This window comes from Sprattus sprattus (assembly GCF_963457725.1).
Source record: "Sprattus sprattus genome assembly, chromosome: 1".
NCBI lineage: Eukaryota > Metazoa > Chordata > Actinopteri > Clupeiformes > Clupeidae > Sprattus > Sprattus sprattus.
Window position 1 is genome coordinate 68,670,953 of NC_137920.1, and position 21,651 is coordinate 68,692,603.

Here is a 21,651-nt window from a genome sequence, read left to right on the forward strand (position 1 = left end):
CTCAGCTTTATAAAGACATTAGTTTAGTAAAGGCTTTGTGGAACTGGTATCTGAGCGTGATCTATAACACACAGAGGGATCTGCTCTAGTTTGATGTGTTCTGTAGATATAAAGTGAGGGTGTTTGACATAGTGTCTTTGTTCTGCAGTTGGTACTGGTTTGCAGGGTTTGAATGTGAATGCACCAAGGTTCTCCAGCTGTTCCAGGTTTAGGCTGAGAGATCTGTTTGATATCTGTAAAGTTCCCTTGAAGTTTCTTATAGGCTTTCATTTACTGAGATTATGGTATGTTCAGATTGTTTTCTGTGTGTGTGTGTGTGTGGCTGTGCGCTATTGTGTGTGTGTGTGTGTGTGTGTGTGTGTGTGTGTGTGTGTGTGTGTGTGTGTGTGTGTGCTCTTTTCCACTGCATCTTTCACTGCTACAGGTTCTGTATGTGTGAGGTGTTCGCTCAGGCTGTAGATGGCTCCCCACTGCATCCAGACCACGTGTCTATCCTGCAGCTCTGTGGCTGGGAAACCTGTCTACAGCTAGATATCTATGTTAATGACAGCCATTTAGGCAGACTAATGAGGCCTTCAGTGACCAGTCAGGCCCCAGAGATGTCTAGCGTATTTACATTCCCCTGCCTTCCTCTGTTTCCTGTTGCAGTAGGCTGTGGCTGTAGAAGCATACACATGAGCTGTGGTTGCAGGCTGATGCTGTTGAATGCATGGGGGGGACTGAGGGTCTGAGAGGTTAGGGGCTGTTTGACTATTCATGGCTAGGCATCACCCATTTGCATTTGACTGCATGTTACCAAGTTGTTACTTGAGGAAAAGAGAAGATACATTGTGCCATTTATCATTTTAATTTAAAACAGGTCAGACAAAAAAATGATATGTGTCAAAGTACTTGAACTCTAAGTGCTGGCGGATTAGACATCAACATTTCGATTTTGAACACCTGATATAGAGAGTGTGCACCAAACATCCTTTTAATAAGAGACCAAGTACGCATTGTCAAAAAACAAACAAACGCTTAATCCAGTAGTCCAGATAGAGGTTAAATCATCTCACTTCATGGCAAGGCAAGTTTATTTATATAGCACATTGCATACATAGTGGCAATTCACCGTTCTTTACATAAATTAAAGCAGAAGAAATATCCAATGCAAGTAAAGAATATAAGTAAAAGAACATACAAATAATGAAAAATAGAATTAAAACATTGTGTAAGTAGCCCCCACTGTGTGTTTATCTCTTTCGGAACCTCGAAATAGAAATAGATTCCGTAATAGAACCCTACAGAGCCCAGTCTGAAATGGAGCTTAGCCCGAGACCAGAGCCTTAGCCTCCATCCACACTTACCCGGGTAAATATAGAAACGCATAAAAATATGTCTGCGTTTACACCTCCCGTCCACACTAAAATGGCGTATTCTGACACTGAAAACAACGCTTTTCAAAAACGCTCCCCTAGCCAGATACTTTTGGAAATTCTGGGTTTGCGTTGTATCGTGGACGGGGAAAAGGGAATATTTCAGATATGATGACGTTTGGTAGCCATGAAACTGGGGGTAGCTTTCGCTCGAGATGCTATAACGTCAAAATAAACATGGAAGGTGAAATCAATATGCTTCACTGTCTCTACAATTTACTTCGTTTAGTTAGTGTACTTAAGGTACAAGTACTTTTCCTGAATAGATCAGGTTACTCCTACGCAGAAGGCAAGCACTGTACTCGGTGTGCTTGAACGATGAGGGGTAAAGGCAAAGAAGGTGGTTAAAACCCTACATGGAGCGGTGATTCTGGATAGACCTGGCTGAACAGCTAGCTGGTGGGACAATTTAGTACACCAAATCGTATTGCCCGAGGAGTGGGGAGAGAACTTCAGGTTGTCAAGAGGGAGGCTTTACAGGGGGCAGGGGTGGTGTTACCATGATTGTCATTTCAACAGGTTAGTGGACGTCAAACATTTTGAAAACGATATGAAAACGGTAGTGTGGACGGAGATTGTTTTGTTGCCAATACGCATATTCGTATTTCCGTGGGTTAATGTGGACAGGTCCTTAAAAAAGGCCCGCCAGTCTCTTTCAGAACACCAAACAGAGAACCATGGAGCAGTAGGCGGAATAGAATCCACAATAGAGCCCGAATAGAGCAACAGCCCAGATAGAATCCTAATAGAACCCGATATAGCAGTTTTCAGGGAAAGGCCTGAGATTGAGCTTAGCCTGGGGATAGCCTGCTAGTCAGTTATATGCAAATGTGTTTTATATGTAGCTCTATGACACAGATTCCTGGAGCATCTTCATGAATCCACAGACCTGTGGCTGTGCTTCCAGTGGGTCTCTTTCCAGTCCCAGCACAGGCAGATCTCCATCAGGCAGGGAGACCGTGAGTTGTTGTGGGGCTCGTGGTCGCACTGATGAGGAGGCGCCGGGAGGTTAATGAATTCCATTAACTCAGTCTAGAGACTGAAATAGCATTAAGGTCACACAGATGTGGTGTTGTACTTTTCATTCGGGCACAGATGGAGAGGCAAATTGAAGGAGGTTTCAGAAGGCTCATTCAGATGTTCCCTTATGTTTGGCAAGAGCCTGAAAGAACTGTTATATGGTTAACCTTTTGGTCAGCTTCTCTACAGTTTACCTTTTAAAAACATCTATTTTGTCACACAACATGCTTGTACTGCGATAGAATTTAGAGCTATTTTAGCTCGCTACTACAAAAAAGTACACAAACACACACACACACACACACACACATTTTCACAGGAGGTCTTGGCAGCTGTTTCATCTTGGACATGTCCATGGCTTTGGACTCTCATCATACATAATTCAGTGGGCCAGTAATGGTCCTTTAGAGAGCGCCGCCTTTGTGCTGCTCTGCAGTTTCACTGTCTCCATTCGTCTCCTGGTGGCTGGCCCTCTCCTAAGCTGACATGGCAGGGAGCTTCTTCTCACAGTTATTATCTGCCTCTTGTTGTCCATTAGAGGCGACTGGGGCTGTGTGAGCCTTGGCTTGTTTTGTTGGTGGGGAGAGATCCTCCTCTGCCCCTCCTTCACCGTAGATCATCATTCCCTGCTTCAAACACAAGCTGTTTTATCATGCCACATCAGCAATCAATTGCAGTGCAGGCTTGAGGCATAAGCAGGGTCTAGATTAATGACTCTGAATAGTAGTGGTGGCCGTTTTTGGTTGAGCAAAGCTGCAGAGAAATGGATCTGTGGGCAGGGGGTAAGTGTGTGTGTGTGTGTGTGTGTGTGTGTGTGTGTGTGTGTGTGTGTGTGTGTGTGTGTGTGTGTGTGTGTGTGTGTGTGTGTGTGTGTGTGTGTGTGTGTGTGTGTGTGTGTGTGGAAGAGACACACACCAGGCTCATCATGGTTAGTTCTGCTTCATGACCCTGGTGTGCCCAAAGGTGAGCAGTCTCAACAGGAACCCAGAGGTGCCGTCAGCTCAGTATGAAGCACGTTCTCACAGGCTCGGTGTGGGTACCGTACATCACTAGGGCATGTGCTACTAGTGCTTCAGAAGCTGCTGGCCTGTGACAACAGCAGCACATCCCTTCTTGGATGCAGCTCTAGAGTCAGTTCTAGGTCTCTGATGTGGCCCTTAACTGGGCTAAATTGTTCTATGAATGTCCGAATGACATTATGTTGTTTTCTGAGCAATGGAGTTTGTGTGCTTATTGGAGGTTTTTACCAGGGACTACACCTTCCCTGTTAACAACGGGGAAAAAATCCTGCAGAACGCTCAATACTGCACAATCTCCTTGTAATGTTTTCTTTGAGTAGCCTGGTTGGAGAATAGGACCGCTCATTTTAGTTTGTTTGCACGGCCTCAAAATCTGTACCATTGCGCAATGACTGTGGCCTTTGCTGTGTTTTGTATGTCTGATGGTCAGCGTTTGGCTCATAGATTTCCCTTCACTCACGCTGAGCAGAAGGCCACAGGCTCCGAGCCGCTCAAGGTAAGATGCCTTTGTTGCCCAGCACACCAGAGAGAGGCTTTGTTTGCGAAGAATGATAATTTACGGTGGGGGTGTTGTGCCGTGGCCTTAATGCACGGTATATTGATTGTTATCGCCTGCTCTTCCTGTCCAGAGGACACTCTAAACCTCCCTGGACGGGCGGTCTAAAAGCCCACAGGCTCTGCTGGGGTAATATTGAGATGTTAAAAGCAGAAGGCTAAATAATGCAGCACATTATTGTCCGAATTTTCATCACTTTGTTTTTATTTTGAGTTCCATTGTCACACCCGAAGAGGGATGAGCTAAGGGCTTAAGGAGCACGGGCGCTGACGTGATGCTCATAAATGGCTGTATTGTTCGACGATCATCATCACTCGCCGCTAGAGAGGGGAGTTTCTCGCACCGCTCTTGGTGTTTACACTGTTGTCCAAACTCCACTTATCTCGCTTGTTCTCCGCCGTGCTGATAAGTTAGATTAAGGGCCGACCCTGAAGCCTTCAGAGAGCAGCCAGTAATAAGGCTTTTGAAATCCCATATGGTTCGGAATTGACAGCATTAGACATGGTGTGTGTGAGTCAGACCACCGTGGTCTCGGGTCCTACAGGGAGTTTTTTTTCTTCTTCTTCAGTTTTGTTTTTTCACTACTGAATCAGCTTTAATTAGCCCTGGTCAGCCCTAAGAGGCTCAAAGCAGACTCGACAGGCTCGGCTACCAAAACGGATCTCATTACACACTCACTCTAATGCATTTAATCTAACTTGGTGCCCCCCCTGCTCCAGATTTGGAGTTGATATCGCCAGTAGTATTCACCCATTCTAGCTGTTTCCATTATATTATAGCTATTGATTATTCCACCACTGGGGTATCCGTAGCAGGCCCGTCTGGATCATTTTCAAGGACATTCATAAATATGAAACGTGTCGGGGTGGGGGCGGGTTGTACCCTTGCAGGCAGATAGATTTGGAATATAGTCTCTCTCTCTCTCTCTCTCTCTATCTCTCTCTCTGGCTTTGTCGGCTGCTCCCCTAGTTAAATGGCTCCTATTCTCAGCCACTGAGCCAGCGGAGCTGAGGATGCCTAATCGTCGCAGCATGGAGGTTACCGTGAAAAAGAGTCGGCACCTCCAAGAGAAAGTCCTGTGGTGAAAAAAATCCTAAAGACCAGTCAAAGGTGCCGCAGTGTGCAGTCCATCTTTGTTCCCGGCCAAGGGTGGCATTCCGGAGCGGGGAATTGTCATCAGGGCAAATCAGAGCCCAAACTCCCACACTCCTGGCCAGGAGATGGAGATGGGAATGGGTGACTGTTCCCCGAAGATCTCCCATTAGAAGTGTCTCATAGCGCATGCGTCAGATGGGGTCCAGGAAGCATCTGAGCTAGGGGAATGTGGTGATGGGGGGGTGCTCGATGAGCGTGGTGGGGCGAGGACTCCAGAACTCTGTGTTCCGAGGGGCTTTTAGAGTCGACCCTGGAGCCTCTTCCTGCCGGGGGTCCAGGCGGCGGAGCCAGCTGGTTTCCTGTCTCTCTGACGGCTGAAAGCTGCACGAGTGACTCTGCTGACCCTGTGCCGCGGGAGCAGGATGGGCTGGACCGGGCCACAGGGGTCCAGCATTGCTTCTCCTCATGTGAAACTGCTCCGCCAGGACTACACACATTTAAAGCACAAACCAAGCCCCTTTGTTCATTAGCACTTATAATGAGTGGATCCAAAATAATTAAATAATAAATACATTTATTAATAAACAGGTTCGTTTTCGATGAATCAGAAATCCTTAATTTTTTACAAGGGAGAGAGTCTCTTCCTGGCCTGGCTTTATATCATTTGGGTCAAGTGAAATTGCATTATTATAAACATTTATATACATCAAAGTATACATTATTACATGGCTCTGCAAACATGCTCAGTTCTGCTCAAGACAGTATTAGCGTTCAGAGGTCAAAGGCTAACCGCTGAACGCTTATTGATTGCTGCCAGAGTTCGCCAGTGTTTGTTACTTTGTTGACGTAGGAGTTCAAGCTGTCCTCGGAGAAGCTGAATATAATAAGGCTATAGGAATGAAATTGTTATACAAACAAGCATATTTTGTCAAATTGATTTGGTTGGTCGTCAAGCAATATCCTACATAAGGAAAAGCAAGTCCTTTTTTTTTCTTTTTTTTCTCCTCTCGGGCACATCTCCATTTCCCATCAGGTTCTCTCCACACTCTCAGGCTTATTTTGCTTTGGTCAGGCACCAGTGCCCTGGTCAAAGGAGTAGCAGCAGGACACCCATGCAAGCATGGGGAGAATTTGCAGAGGTCATGCAGGGTTCATGCAGGGAAGACATGGGCCAGATCCTTAAAACCTCCAGCATTGAGAGGGTACAGCCCAGTACTCTAGGCCTTCGTGCTGCCCCTACATGTTCATCATTTACATTTAGTAATTTAGCTGACGCTTCTATCCAAAGCGACGTACAAGGGAAATGGGCAAAATGAATTACATGTCAGGTGTGGGGAGTTTGCTCCTCTGGCACTGTTTGCCTCCTCCTCCTCGTCCTCCTCCTCCTCCTCCTCTTCCTCCCCTCTTGAGCACTGCAGTCTGTGTGCTTCTCCTGCCTTCTCCAGCACCACAACACTGGGATGAGCTCCCGCCGACACGGTTAGGGCACAGCAGCACATCACTGCAGAGCTTAAGCCCATGTTTGCACACAGAACAAGTGTGTGATCAACCTCTAATAACAAAGTAATTTGTACTCCACATACACACACACACACACACACACACACACACACAAACGCACACACACACACGCACACACACACACACACACACACACACAAACACACACAAACTCGTAGAGTGAGCAGATGTTGTGTTTCTATGTCTATTGTGAGGCCCCAGTAATTACTGCATGGGGTTAAGTCTCTGTATGATTAAGCTTGTAGGACGACATAAACAATTAATCAGCCCATAATTCCCATTGCAACTGCATTCATGGGAACACAGCAGGTAGTTAACACTCCAATGGACACAGCTTGTGCACACAGTTCGGAGGCTGACTATTAATTTTTTAAACGCGTAATCCGTTGGCCTCATCCTTCTTTTCAACAGGAATGTCTTAAGGACATGCTCTGTGGCATTAAGAAAAGGTGAGCCTGCCAACTTATATAATTGTATCACACTACTTTGTTGTTTTTTTTTTGCTCTCCATACCAGCTTTTGGGTTCTGACTATTCATTCTTCTGACTTTCTCCTCTCTTTCTTTCTCTCTCTCTCTGTCTCTCTCTCTCTCTCTCTCTCACCCCTTTTTTCTTTCTTTCTCTCTCTTCTCCCTGGTGTGGTTTTGTTCTCTACTAGCTTACTCTTCCCCAGTGCCTTCACAGGCTGTCACCCCCAATGCTTGGCTCCATTTATTAGAGTTCTGCCCAGCCTTGCTATCTTTGGAGCTGTTGGGTTGGCTTTTTTTCTGGGTAAAGTTCCTTGAAAGAGCCCCCCCTCCCCCCCATCTGTAGTGTGTAGTACCTCCAGGAAGATGGTTAGTCTTTTTATATCATTTTGAAAAAGCCCTTAGTGGAAGGTTGTATTTATGTTTTACTTAGCACATGTGTGCCTGATTGTGCCCGTGTGCATGTTAAGCTTTAGGTCAATGTTTTTGGTGTCATGAGGAGGTGACTCCATATAAAGGAGGTTTCTTAGAGGTCGTGCTCCAGGCTCCAGGCTTTTTCCCTCCCCACAGAGAAAAAGGATGTGTGGTCCAGCCAATGGTCAACCCGACATTGCTGACGTCCATAGAAAGAGTGTTATGATATTGCAACCTAACTGACAAAAAAAGCTTTAGGCTACTTATGTAGCGCTTTATAGGGCAACAGTGTTACCTCTGCAATTCTGCGTTTTTGTGCTGGTCGACATGTGTTGTTGTGTTGCACACATCTTGTTGTGGTTGTTGTAGCCATCCGCAATTTGGTGTGTTGCCATCTGCGGTGCCCTGACCTTGCCCTGCTCCCGGCCCCAGTGCCCTCAGCTTCTGTTAAATTCATGAAGTGCTCGCGATGCCCTTTATTGGGACTGCAGTAAAGTTAGGCCTATATGAATATGGATTATAATGGATATTGTGTTGTTGCCTTTTTTATTGCATTAGGTCATAGGTTATGACATCTATATCATGTCCTGTATCTGTAGGGAGTGTTATTTTTTTTCCCCTCGGATGGTGAATCTTTGTGGGGAGTCCTCCCACACTCACTGTATTTCACTCCTAATCAGACTGCCGTTATGTCAGCGAGGCTGTGAATCTTAATTATGGTCTGGCACTGGATCCCCACAGCCTGAGCCCCACATCTGTGCAGTGATTAAGATTCTTCTGCTCTCTGTCTTGCTCTCTCTCTTTCTTTCTTTCTTTCTTTCTTTCTTTCGCTCTCTTTCTTTCTTTTTTTTCTCTCTCACTCATTCTCTCTCTTTCTTTCTCTCTCTCTTTCTCTCTCTCTCTTTCTTTCTTTCTTTCTTTCTTTCGCTCTCTTTCTTTCTCTCTTTCTCTCTCACTCATTCTCTCTTTCTTACTTTCTCTCTCGCTCTCTCTCTCTCTCTCTCTCCTCTCTCTCTTTCTCAGGCTGCAGTAGTGCAGCGGCGTACCCCAGCTCATTCGTCTCCTGCAGATCGTTACAGTTTAACGTGCTGAATGCCAGAGTGGCAGCCAGGAGCTGCACTGAGTTTTATTGCTGTTAACATAATTGGCTTGGCTTTGCATAGCTCTGTTCAGGAGACCAGAAGCAGACTGTAGTAGCCTGTGCTGTAATGCTGTAGTATGGAGAGTATGGAGAAGGTGGAACAATTTATGCAATCTTGTACAATGTATTTTTAATTTTTGTATTTCCTGATGTCTTCACTAGATAATTTAAAGCGTACATACACAGGCGTACATAGATTTGTACTCACAAAATGTGTTTCGGGTATCTGTTTCATACAGTTCGCTTACCCCATGTATTCTTAGTGTGTATTGTCAGTTTGAAATACATGCTACCTATGCATTTTGGAGGGGCGAGTTATTGTCCATTGTCTCTGGGGCTTTTTCAGCTTTTTTGTGAAATTTGAAGCTGAGGATTTACTGGTAATGAATGGCTAGATTTGTAGAACTGTGCCACTTTGCCACTATGACAGTCAATAATCTCATTAATCTTGTTATTAGTGAGCAATCAAATGGCATGGCACCTCACTGTACGGATGTGGGCATGCTGTTCTGGTGCATTTCTTCCGCTGTTGGACAGTCAATGTGTGCTGCTCTCTTCATTACTGACTGTTGCTGTTATTATGGTGAATTCCTACTGTTTGGAATTCCAATGTTCCCCCAGAAGCCACTGCCCTTGCCTGGTGGGAAAAGAGGAAATTCCCAACGCTCTTCTGTGTAGGCAGCGCCCTGCTTGTGTGGGTCCTTCTCACCCTTTTATCTGGATGCCAACCAGGGGAAATGTCTTTGAGAGGGCATGAGGACAAATTGGAAATGTTCCATTAAACACCTTCCAGGAAAACACCACACACACACACACACACACACACACACACACACACACACACACACACACACTCTTTCCTTTCAGAACCTGTTCCATATGTCTGCGACTTTAGAGGTCTTGTTCTACCTTGTTGTTATCCTTATGCTATTTTCTTACACTTATCGATGTTGGAGATCCTCGTCTTAAATCATCCCCTAGTCACACAGAGAAACGTTGAGACTCAGGGAGAGGGAATAAAATAAGTGGATTCATTTATTTGGAATCCTTACCAACTTTAACCACTGTCTGTCACTAAAGTTGTTCTGTTTGAGCTGGAGTTAAGCTCCTCAGGCGTCCTGCAGTGGCCAGGAATCGAACCCGGGTTCGACTGCTTAGAGGGCGGTGACGCCACCAACACTCTATCTGTCCTCGCATGGCTCTTTGGATGAATGTGGACGGACGGATGGATCCATGTGGAAAGCCCATTGAGCTGACATTCATTTTTAATCTCTCTGCCTAATCATTTATTCATGAGAAGTAGGGGAGACCCCCTGGCTGGGAGTGACAGTGGGTGGGAGAGGGGCGGGGTACGAGGAGGGTGATTAAGAGCACTGGGAGGGTGTGGGAGCGCAGCAAGACTAGAGCAATTAGCACAGCCTCCCCGTCACATCTCACACGACCTACCCCCCCAACCGTGTCATTAACTTCCCTCTCTCAACAGCACCACACACACACACACACACACACACACACACACACACACACACACACACACACACACACACACACACACACACACACACACACATATATAAACATACACACACACACATTCACACTCGTATACACACACACTCACACATACAGGTGAAAGTCATTGCGCCGTCACACAGCCATGCCAGGCAGGGCAGTGGGCGTCCTGATTGACGGCCTTCACCAGAACAGGGTGCAACCTGCAGATTTACGCAGATATCGATGTCACACACAGGTCTGTTTTCTCTCACACCTGCATTGGAGTTTCTGTTGGCTGTCAACCAAAGACGCCGTCCCTAACGACACGTGGAGTTTGTTTGTTTAGTAGTGGACATTCAGATATCACAGCATCGTTCTGAGGTGCTTTGTGTTTTTTTTTTGAGAGAGAGGGAGAGAGAGAGCGCCCTGGAAGACTGATGGAGCGCCTCTCTATTATTCATATCCCCACTCCTCCTCCAGTCTGTGCACACCACACCGCACTGCACCGCCCTCCTCTCTCTCCCATGCCACCCATCTGGGTGCAGACCCTCATGACCACTCTCTGTGATTACTCTGTCTGGAGCCGGATCAAAGCGCTCAGGTGACCTGTGTACTCTAACGTACGCTTCTTATCTCGAGCTTTGCTGCGTGAACTTAGTCATAATGTTAAAGTGACCAACTGAGGGAAGAGTGTGGCTCTCTCTTGTCAGTTCCCTCCCCTTTGCTCCTGGTAAGTGTGTCTGTGTGTCTGTGTGTCTGTCTGTGTGTGTGTGTGTGTGTGTCTGTGTGCGTGTGTGTGTCTGTGTGTGTGCGTGTGTGTGTGTGTGTGTGTGTGTGTGTGTGTGTGTGTGTGTTTGGCTGGTGGGGGGCTAAGTGGCGTTGCTCTGTAGACTGAGCATATTAAATATTGCATGTTGGCATGACGACTCCAGAGGTGATGGTGGCTAAGGTTTGTCTGGACGTCAGGCTCTCAGATGATGCCATGGACGAGGTGTGCTGCGGTGTGGGCCTTTGTCGCAGAGACTCTCCGGTCAGATGCAGGCCGGTAAGATTTCGGCTTGCTTCCGCTTTAGTTTTAAAACAGTGCTTTAACTGAACCGCTACCTCGTGTGGCATTTGTGTAGGTCATATAAATGTGGCAGAGAGAGCACTCCCTTTGTCTGAGGCTCCGGGGTGGTTTCGGTATTGTTCCGTCTTCATTTGGTGTCTTCTGTTTTCATTTTGTGCACAGTCTGTGCTTTTCATTACGCTGCAGAATTTTAACAAATCCCGTTCTTTCAAATAAGCGAGGCCAAGAAACCCTCATGGTGATTTATTGCTGCTACAGTGGCAGAATATTTTGCTGAATTGAATAATAAAAATCAGTTCACAAATGGAGATTTGTATCTTACCACTGAGTAGCTGCAAGTTGAATTGATTTGAATTTTTAAAAAAACCCTGGTTTGCCTGGTGTTTAAACTGGTGTGTTTTAAATTGTAATCCACCTGACCACTACTTATACTCAGTGATGTATCAATATTGTTTGTCATATTGCTGTTATTGCTGTATACACTTGATATATTATATTTCTACCTCAGTGGCATATCGCTTTCAAGCATCAGTGCGTTTAGGTGCGTCTGTGTGTGTATTTTGAGGAGTGTGCACTCCGTCACTTGCCACGAAGCCTCTGCGCTGTCATATTGATGGTGCCGGTGTCATAACAGAAGCCGTGGGGGGCCTGTCGGGGTCATAAAGAAGGGATGCGTGGCGTCTGCTCTCTTCAGATTTACGCTGACAGAGCCGGGGGGACAGGCGTGCTGGAGCAGAGCCACTCTCATAGGTCAGCTGTCAAACGCAAAGAGCTGTGGCCTCTTCCTAGAGAGAGACAGAGAGAGAGTGATTTCTAATATTTACAACTGTGTAATGTGCTGGTGTGTGTGTGTGGTCTGTCTCCGTGTCCTCAACTCTGAGAGCACACTGGTCTGTCTACTCAATGTGTAGCAGGTGTTACCGTACTGCAGTGACATGCCACTGAGATTCCTGCCCTATTTAGCCAACTCAATCTCTGTCTATGTCTATGTCTATGTCTATGTCTATGTCTATGTCTATGTCTATGTCTATGTCTATGTCTATGTCTATGTCTATGTCTATGTCTATGTCTATGTCTATGTCTATGTCTATGTCTATGTCTGTCTGACTGTCTGTCTGTCTCTGTCTGTCTGTCCACAGCTTCCTGGAGACCTCAACAAAATGCATCTCACAGACCACCCCCACCAGCAGATGATGCACATGGCCCCCAGCCAGTCAGATCGCAGCATTGCCAGTGACTCTGGCAGCAGTAGCCTATCGGACATCTACCAGGTACCGCCCATCCTCCACCATGCAAATTTTTTAATAAATAATTGAAATCAGGAAACATTCAAAAGACGCAAGAGTCTTTTGTATGAGAAAGTAGACCATAGCCCGAGGAGAGCGACAGTGATTAGATTCCACGGAGCAGATGGAGAATAATGCAGAGTGTGTGTGTGTCTCGTTGAGTTTGGCTGTAGATCTTCGTTTTATTCTTCTTTAACGTGGCCTAGTTGGCAGCAGGCAGGAAAGGTGTCTCCCTGTTTCCCTGTCTGTCTGTTAGGCTGCTGGCGCAAAAGGAAGCTCTTTCCCCCTCGGCACATCCTAAAGCTTTATATAGTCCATCAGACCCACCTTCCTGTTATGGGACTGATTGATACTCTCCCATTCTCCCTATCGCTCGTGTGTTTATTGATAAGACACTAACAACAAGAGTAAACGCATGTAAAAGTGTAGATATGGAATAGAACAACTGCCTTTTTTCAGTAACTCGAACCATGCCCGCTTAGACGGTATTTGTATCTGCGGGACGAGCTTGTATCTCCGCCTGTGACAGTGAAGAGATGTTGGCCTCCCTAATCTCTCCCTGGCTGTCATGGTCATTTAAAATCATTACCTCCTCCTCCTCCTGCACCAAGAGAGATGTGTGCTCAGCCTCCTCCGCTCGCGCTGATGGGCTCCACACGTTCTCACTCAGTATCTTTCCCAATCACTCGTCTCGGGGCTCACACCTGCTCCCTGCTGTCTCCATCCCATGAGCAGACGTCTCTATCTGATGCCTGTTACAGGGCCACTGGTGTCCAACATGCACTCCTGCAGTTGTTGGACTAGTCTTGCTTCTGTTGTAGTAGTCTTGGTTTGGCCTTGTTAAAGCTTCAGCCCAACGGCAGGAAACCTGTCCTGACTTTGGCGCCGAAGAACATAAAGATAAACCCTCCAAAAAAAAGTATTTTCATAATCTTCCTGTCGAAATATTTCAAGTAAGGCCCATCCCCTAAACAATAGGCCCTCTCCCTTCCTTCAATTGTGGCTGGACCTCTTACCTCTGACTCTAAGGCCTTCCTGGTGGAACTAAGGAAAAGCGTCTCTGGCCCTTGTGGCTCTGTAGCCAACAATCTCCTCGCTCTGTCTGCGGGTTTCAGTCTACATTTTTGGCTGCCATTGTCGTTTATTAGGCAGAGGATAAGCAAGAGGGTTGGATAGCACTGAGGGAATTGATTATGTACTTTTCTCAGGACAGCTTGAAATCTGACCAGGGGAATTGGGATTGGAATGTGTGTATAACAAAGGAAACAGTTCAGTTTCGGAAAGATCTGATTACCCACAAGCTCTCTGCCCAAGTAAATGGGCTATATATCACTGCTGGGATTCGGATCAACATGCTGCATGGCGGCGTATTAGGCGGCGACAAGCTATTATTTCTTTACCTTTTTATTTGACTCTTGAGTTATTTGTTAATTCTGCTGATAGTGAGTAACGAGCTGATGCTACGTCCCGTAGGCCACAGAGAGCGAGATGGGAGATGTGGACCTGTCTGGGCTTCCAGAGGCTGCAGTGGACTCTGAGGAAGAGGAGGAGGAAGACGAAGACCTGGAGCGAGCGACGGACCCCCTGCTGGGTCGGGACCTGGTGCGCGAGTGTCTGGAGAAGGATCCAGCTGACCGCACTGACGACGACATCGGTGAGTTTAGCTTGCACTGACTTTAAGAGAAAGAGCCTGCCATTGGTTTCACTGCTAGTCTTCAGGCAGGTGGTTGGTGGATGGTGGTGGGCTGGACTGCCTTATTGCCTGGTCTGTCTCAGGCCTACTGTGCTGCCTTAACACTGTTGCTTTAGAGTACTCCTGTCCTGTAGCTCCATTGAGATGCTAAAGCGTGAGTGTGTGTGAGTGAGTGAGTGAGTGAGTGAGTGAGTGAGTGAGTGAGTGAGTGAGTGAGTGAGTGAGTGAGTGAGTGAGTGAGTGAGTGAGTGAGTGAGTGAGTGAGTGAGTGAGTGAGTGAGTGAGTGAGTGAGTGGTAGAGTGCTTTATGTTCTCTTTTTGTAAGGTGGTCTCTTGCTGTGTGCCTGCATTCACTAGAATGTTGGGTGAGGTCACCTTGTCCTAGCCCAGTACCGGCGCTCTCACAGAGGGTCTGGAACAGTGTGGGAGAACTCACCGTTATCAGATCCTCACCATCCTCCTCTCTCCTCTTGTCCCTCCATTCTTCTCCCCCCTTCTCTGTCTCTCTCGCTCTCTCTCTCTCTTTCACACTCTCTCTTTCTCTCTCTATCTTTCTCTCTCTCTCTCTTTTTCACACACTCTCTCTTTCTCTCTCTATCTTTCTCTCTCTCTCTCTCTTTCTCTCTCTCTCTCTCTCTTCCACACTCTCTCTCTTTCTCTCTTTCTCTCTCTCTCTTTCTCTCTCTCTCTTTCACACTCTCTCTTTCTCTCTCTGTCCCCCTTCCCCTCTGCTGTCCCCATACAGAGCAGCTACTGGAGTTCATGCACCAGCTCCCGGCGTTCGCCAACATGACCATGTCGGTGCGGAGGGAACTCTGCACGGTCATGGTGTTTGAGGTGGTGGAGCAGGCCGGCACAATCATTCTTCAGGACAAACAGGAGGTGAGCCTCCCTCTGTCACACCACACTGCCCCAACCACACTGCCCCAGGCCTGCAGGTGCAAACCAAGCACAAATATGGACACCATGTTGGCCCTGTTTTAGAACATGTGTTAGATTCGCATACGGGAGCCAAACGTTACATTTTAGCACACATGTCCTCACTTATAATAATTCACTTGAGTGAGTTATTATAAGTTTTCCAGAGGTGGGTTCAACTGGTTCAAGTAAAAATGTGAATGCAGTGGGCAGAGATGCGATGGCAGCTCATCCCGTGGGTACTCTGGAAAGACCTTAAAGATGGAGGCTGAGACAGGTCAAATGAAGCTTTCTGCATTCATCAGTGTTGATTAGTTTGATGGGTTTATGTGATGCTCATGCGTGGCCTTCTCCTCCAGACTAGTGCTGTACAGAGCACTTTTAACACTGTGTGTGTGTGTGTGTGTGTGTGTGTGTGTGTGTGTGTGTGTGTGTGTGGGCGCACAAGGGCATGTGTGTGTGCGCGCGTGCAAGGGCGTGTGTGTGCTGACTTATGTGTGCGCGTGGGTCCATGTGCGTTGGCGTTAGTCATCAATCATTAAAGCAGGCTGCTGGGATAATGAATTAACTTACATGCCCGCCTAAAAGGCAAATCTTTTAGGAAGTGCGCACCGCAGCTGGCGTGACAGCATAATAATAAATTTAACTCCCAGGCCAATTTTATTAACACAGGGAAATAGGATTGCAGTCAGAGAATGAAGGGAAGAGAGGACCTTCACCTTATCAGGGCTTGGGTAATGCACCATTTTTTTAAGAGACACGCATATGTTTTCTCTCCTCTGGAGGTTCCTCTTCGATTGAGCTTTCAAAGGTTAGCTCTTAGAAGTGGCTCCATAGACGTCTGTCATAAGTTATGATTGGCTAATGGATTATGCATGATTTAAAAGTGGGTGTGTCGGGACGTGACGGACAGAGCCGTGACATCAGTGTAGCCGGTGGAAGAGGCTGCCTCTGTGGAGTGGGCGGAGACTGTGGATGTGCTCTCTTCTGTCAATCCGTCAATCAAATGGTTATTTTTGGAGCACCTTCCGCACAGTCGTTGACACTCAAAGTGCTTTGCAGAACTGCAGTTAAGACAGATCTGGGAAAACAAAATGTAAAAAGATTTTAATGTAATTAAATTTAAATAAAATAATAGGGTGTGCTGTGGCTAAATTAAGTATGTGGATGAAAATTAATCCATTAATCTCTAGTCAATATAATTTCAAAATTACAAAAATACATTGTACAGATTGATTACAATATTCAGTAAATGTGTCATGTATGTAGCCTGTTGGCCAGTTCAAGAGTAGCATATGCATTGTATGGCCCTGAGAAGAGTCCGTTGGTTTGTGTTGCCACTGCTGAAGAACAGTCTGAGCTCTTGTGTGCGGTAAGGGTGCTATGTAGCGGTGCTTTTTGATACCGGTCCTTGGTTCAGCCAGTAGTGCAAATACTACTTGGAATTATTCATCAATATCTTATTTAGAAAGTGTTTTCTGTAATGTATGCTGCATATACACTGTTTGTCACTGGTCTGAAATATTATGGGAGGTTTGGTAGTAAAAGTAACTACTTTGGATGATGTTTTTTTTTTTTTTTTTGCATCATTACAGCTGGTTACTGGCTTATATTTTCTCCAGTCTGAAATCTTTATAGGTGGAACTTGGCAAAAAGCACTGTGTGTTTTGGATCAGTAGAGCACCATTTAAATGACCACACTGATCAGTGTGTAAATGACCCCAGCACACACACTCGCCGTTTACGCGGAGCTCCACACTCACACCAGGTTCCTCGAGCCTCGTCAGGCTCACCCACCTCACACTTCAGTACGCCCGCGTGCCCGCATGGCAGCCCTTTACGCCCCCAGGGTCACACCATGCCTTGGCTCACCCATCCGTCACTCATCCCTCTCTATCTGCCTCTCCGCAGCTGGACCTGTGGTACGTGATCGTCAATGGCTCCGTGGAGATCAGCCACACGGACAGGGTGGAGATCCTGTGCATGGGCAACAGCTTTGGCATCTCGCCCTCGCTGGACAAGCAGTACATGAGCGGCCTGGTCCGCACCAAAGGAGACGACTGCCAGGTGAGCCTCTCCCCCCACGCCCCCAGTGTGGCTCTTAATGCAGTGATGCCGAATGTTTCACACAGAGTAGGTCTGTTCATGTGTGCTACTGTGCAGCTGCTGGAATGGAATGATCAATGATTCTAGATTACATGAGGATTATATGTAATATGATCTGGAATGGAATGATTACATGTAATCCTCATGTAATCCAAAATCATTGTAGTGTGTTTTTACTTGTCACTGAAGTCTGTCCACTTGTGTAGAGACTCTTTGTGAATAGCTCTCCTACCTACGCATGAACTTGCTGCTGTCTGTCCGCTGGTCGAATATATTTTGCGGCCATTTCACGAACGTAGAGCGTAGGAAAAAGATGTCTGTTGAACGAAATGGGAGACTATTTGAAGGTTTAGGGTGAGTGGGTGTTTGAGTTTGTGTGTACGTGCACGTGTGTGTGAGTGGGTGAGTGAGCGAGCGAGTGGGTGGGTGCTTGTACCACTTCTCTGCCTTAAACTGATCTGGATCTTCCACAACAAGCAACACTTCCCTTTGTAACTTTCTGAGAAGTGCTCAGTCACCATAGATAGCCAGAGAGTCCTAGTCTGGACAGAACGAGGTGGACGAGAGGTGTCTCTATAAGCAGTGAACCTCAATCTCCATGTCTCACCACCGTGACTCTAAGCTGCTGTTGTCCGAGTACCCGACGCTAGCCAAGAGCAGTGTGCTCCTCTACTACAAGTTCCTAAAGTGTCCTCATGTGGTTGTGGACCAGTTTGTGTGCATCGCCCAAGAGGACTACTGGCGCATCCTCAACCATGTGGAGAAGAACACTCACAAGGTGGAGGAGGAGGGCGAGATCGTCATGGTGAAGGAGCACCGCGAGCTGGACCGCAGCGGCACCCGCAAGGGACACATCGTCATCAAGGTGAGGAGAGCCAAGGGGGCTTGCACACACTCACCCATCTATACGCCGCTTTAAGCGGTCTGTGAGTCGTTGTGCGTTGAGGTTGTTGTTTGTCTCGTGCTTTAAGAAACCCTTGTGCTTGCCCGCGTGCCTTCTGGTCTACCGATTTCCCACATTTCGTCATTCTGCTGTCCCTCATGTGACTTCTTTCTCTCTGAGAGAAGCTGTTTAGGAGCTAAGGAACTAAGGGGCCCTTTATCTGAACCTTTATCTAACAGATTGCCACACACAGCGCATGAAAGACTCGTGTGTGTTCTTGTGTCAATTTGTTTTGACAGTGGGGAATTTTTAATGAAGTATTTATTTTTCTAGTTTCTTTATTATTTGCTTATTTATTTGAAAAGTATCAGTTCTCCCTTTTAGCTATACAATTCAGAAGTGAGTGTTAGTTTCTAATCCTGTAAAACTATCGTGGTTTCCTTTACAATGACTCCAGTCATGTGCAGACCGTCAGTTTCCTTAAAAAGTGCCTGTCACCAAAATTGTCATTGTAATAATGTGCTATTCACATAGATAATTGGTGTTAAGTGTGTGTGTGTGTGTGTGTGATTGTGTGCGAGCTTGTCTCTTGTGTGTGTGGACTGATGTTGACCTCTGGTGTGTGTTCCCAGGGGACGCCAGAGCGCCTGATCATGCACCTGGTGGAGGAGCCATCGGTGGTGGACCCCACCTACATAGAGGACTTCCTGTTAACCTACCGCACCTTCCTGTCCAGTCCCATGGAGGTTGGAAGGAAGCTGCTGGAGTGGTTTAAGATAGACAGCCTCCGAGACACGGTGTGTGTGTGTGTGTGTGTGTGTGTGTGTGTGTGTGTGTGTGTGTGTGTGTGTGTGTGTGTGTGTGTGTGTGTGTGTGTGTGTGTGTGTGTGTGTGTGTGTGTGTGTGTGTGTGTGTGTGTCTGTGTCTGTGTGTGTGTGTGTGTGTGTGTGTGTGTGCATGTATGGTTAAAAGATTTAAAGCTTTGTTTGTTTGAATCTGGTAGCTTTTGTAAAACCTGCCTCAGGTTGCCATCACCTGAGCAATGGAGCTCCTACTTTATCAAGCCTAATTTCAGAGCAATCCTGTTTTCCCAATTACTTTAATGACCTTCACAGTGATTTGCTTTGCTTTAAAAGTTTAAGATTAATTTAAACTGATTTATTTTTTCATAGTGAGTTGCTCCGAACAAATGCATTGCATAATTGGCATTTAACAGCCAGCAAAAGCAGAGACGCACATTTGTGCAGTAGAAATAGACCATAGAAAGCAAGTAGAAAAATCTGTGATCATTTTACTTTTGCTTATCTGTTTAAAAATTGGTCCTCAATCTCAAGTTTGGACATTTTACCGTTGCTTTTCTGCAATCATCTGAAGGTCAAACTGTCTTCCTTTGTGTCTGTACAGGTCACGAGAATAGTGCTGTTGTGGGTGAACAACCATTTCAATGATTTCGAAGGGAACCCAGAAATGACCCAGTTCCTGGAGAACTTTGAGAAGCATCTTGAAACCTCAGTGAGTAAACACCGCTGCTGCCAGTGCGCTCTTCAAAGCTCAGTGTGACACGCTGACCTCCTTTCAGACTTCCTGTTAGTTAATGCCTGTGAAGTTTGCGCTTTTATCTCTGAGCGTTAGAACGTGCCGACAGCGCACTGTTAAATTTAGCTTAAGGGCTTGCAAAAGACTATCACTGTTAAGCAACGTCAGTTTATTTTGCATCACAGTAATCCTGTCTTTGTATATCTTAATTTATTATTTAGTCATTTGTACTAAAAAATATGTATTAAATACCATCTGTGACTTTATTGGTTTCTCTCTGGTGGCTGAGTCTGAGTCTGAGTGTCTGTGCCCCCCCTCTCCTCGTGTTCAGAGGATGAAAGGTCATCTGCGACTGTTGAACATCGCCTGCGCCGCCAAGGCCAAATGGCGGCAGATCACCCTGCAGAAGCCGTCCAGGGAGTCCCCGCTCCTCTTCAGCCTGCTGGGGGGCAGCGAGCGCGGCTTCGGCATCTTCGTGGAGGCCGTGGAGAAGGGCAGCAAGGCAGCCGAGACTGGCCTCAAGCGGGGGGACCAGGTGAGGCTTCCAGGGCTCTCACAGCGCTCCCTCCCACCGTGTGCGGAGTTTCACCCATGTGAGATGTTTCTCTCAGCTTCCACGCTTGCGCAGTGTAAACTTGGATATGTACTCTTTCGTTGTTTTTTTTAGATCATGGAGATTAATGGGCAGAACTTTGAGAACATCTCCTATTCCAAGGCCATGGACATCCTGAGGAACAACACACACCTTTCCCTTACTGTCAAGACCAATATATTCGGTAAGGAGGTGTAGGCTACACCTTAGACTGACACCTTAGATACTGCTTGGGGATGTTTATTACATTTGACACACAGGTGTTTGAATAGCTCCCTCTCTCTCTCTCGCTCTCTCTTGTGTGTGTGTGTGTGTGTGTGTGTGTGTGTGTGTGTGTGTGTGTGTGTGTGTGTGTGTGTGTGTGTGTGTGTGTGTGTGTGTGTGTGTGTGTGTCCATGCCAGTGTTTAAAGAGCTCCTGAGCCGCATCGTCCACGAGAAGAAGAACGGCGGCCCCCACATCCCCAAAATCCAGGAGAAGAAGGGCAACCGCTTCTCCATCCCGGACCTGCCCGGCGACATGGAGTTCCCCACGGAGAAGAGCCACAAGAAGCTGAAGGCCAACACCGTGTCCGGTGGCCGCAACAAGATCCGGAAGATGCTGGAGAAGACCCGCTTCAGCATCCTACCCCCCAAACCCTTCAGGTACCTGCTGAATTACTGTGTGTGTCAGTGGTACCTGCGGCACCTTTTCCAACCCCTTACTTTCCATTCCGGTTCCAAACGCCACCTGTGTGCGAGAGCATCAATATTTCCCCACCGTTTCTGTCCAATTGGATAGATGACTACTGAGGCAGGCTGAATGGAAGAGTGGTGGCTGGGAATTAAGGGGTCTAATTCGGGGAACGCCAGTGACCCATCTGGGGGGTAGCCCAGTAGAGCAGATCTAGGCCAGCAGATACGCTCAGCAGGACCGGGGATCATCCACTGCAGAACAGCAGATAGGATCAGTGGAGGAAAGGAAAGGGCTTTCACTTTAAAGCAGAAAAGCTGTTCGCTGAGGCCTCTCGACCTCTCAATCTCCCTGGAGCAAATCTGCTCAGTGTGTGCGGCCAGCGTTTCACAAAGGTTCCCTCTCTTATTTATTCATAGGCTTATTTAATAGTTACTGTAGAGGGTTCAGTGCCGCAGGGGTTGTGTGAACATTAAGAGGCCTATTAGTTTCTCAGTGCAGCTGAAGTGTAGTACTTCATGCCCTTATTGTTCTCTCTATAGCACACACACACACACACACACACACACACACACACACACACACACACACACACACACACACACACACACACAGTCTGCTGCATATCTTATGTATTTTTTTTTTTTTTTCAATCAAAAAATGTAAGATGCTGAAGGGGCACAGTAATAGGCCGCCTCCGCGGTTTGTGTGAGTGTGTGTCTTCATGTGTGTCCGTCCTCTGCTGACCTGTTTGAC

At 46.8% G+C, this 21,651-nt stretch overlaps 1 protein-coding gene across 1 annotated transcript in view; it reads left to right on the top strand.

Moving 5' to 3' along the window:
• rapgef6 (Rap guanine nucleotide exchange factor (GEF) 6) overlaps nucleotides 1-21,651 on the top strand; it is a gene marked incomplete at its 5' end in the record, with an annotated part of 74,874 nt that overhangs the window by 33,244 nt on the left and 19,979 nt on the right. The window contains 10 exons of the mRNA XM_080835678.1: nucleotides 12,350-12,481; nucleotides 13,970-14,150; nucleotides 14,935-15,071; nucleotides 17,019-17,174; nucleotides 17,926-18,078; nucleotides 18,729-18,893; nucleotides 19,501-19,608; nucleotides 19,964-20,167; nucleotides 20,300-20,408; nucleotides 20,627-20,867. Coding sequence (XP_080691804.1) covers nucleotides 12,350-12,481; nucleotides 13,970-14,150; nucleotides 14,935-15,071; nucleotides 17,019-17,174; nucleotides 17,926-18,078; nucleotides 18,729-18,893; nucleotides 19,501-19,608; nucleotides 19,964-20,167; nucleotides 20,300-20,408; nucleotides 20,627-20,867 — 1,586 coding nt within the window. The remainder of the gene's footprint in view (nucleotides 1-12,349; nucleotides 12,482-13,969; nucleotides 14,151-14,934; nucleotides 15,072-17,018; nucleotides 17,175-17,925; nucleotides 18,079-18,728; nucleotides 18,894-19,500; nucleotides 19,609-19,963; nucleotides 20,168-20,299; nucleotides 20,409-20,626; nucleotides 20,868-21,651) is intronic.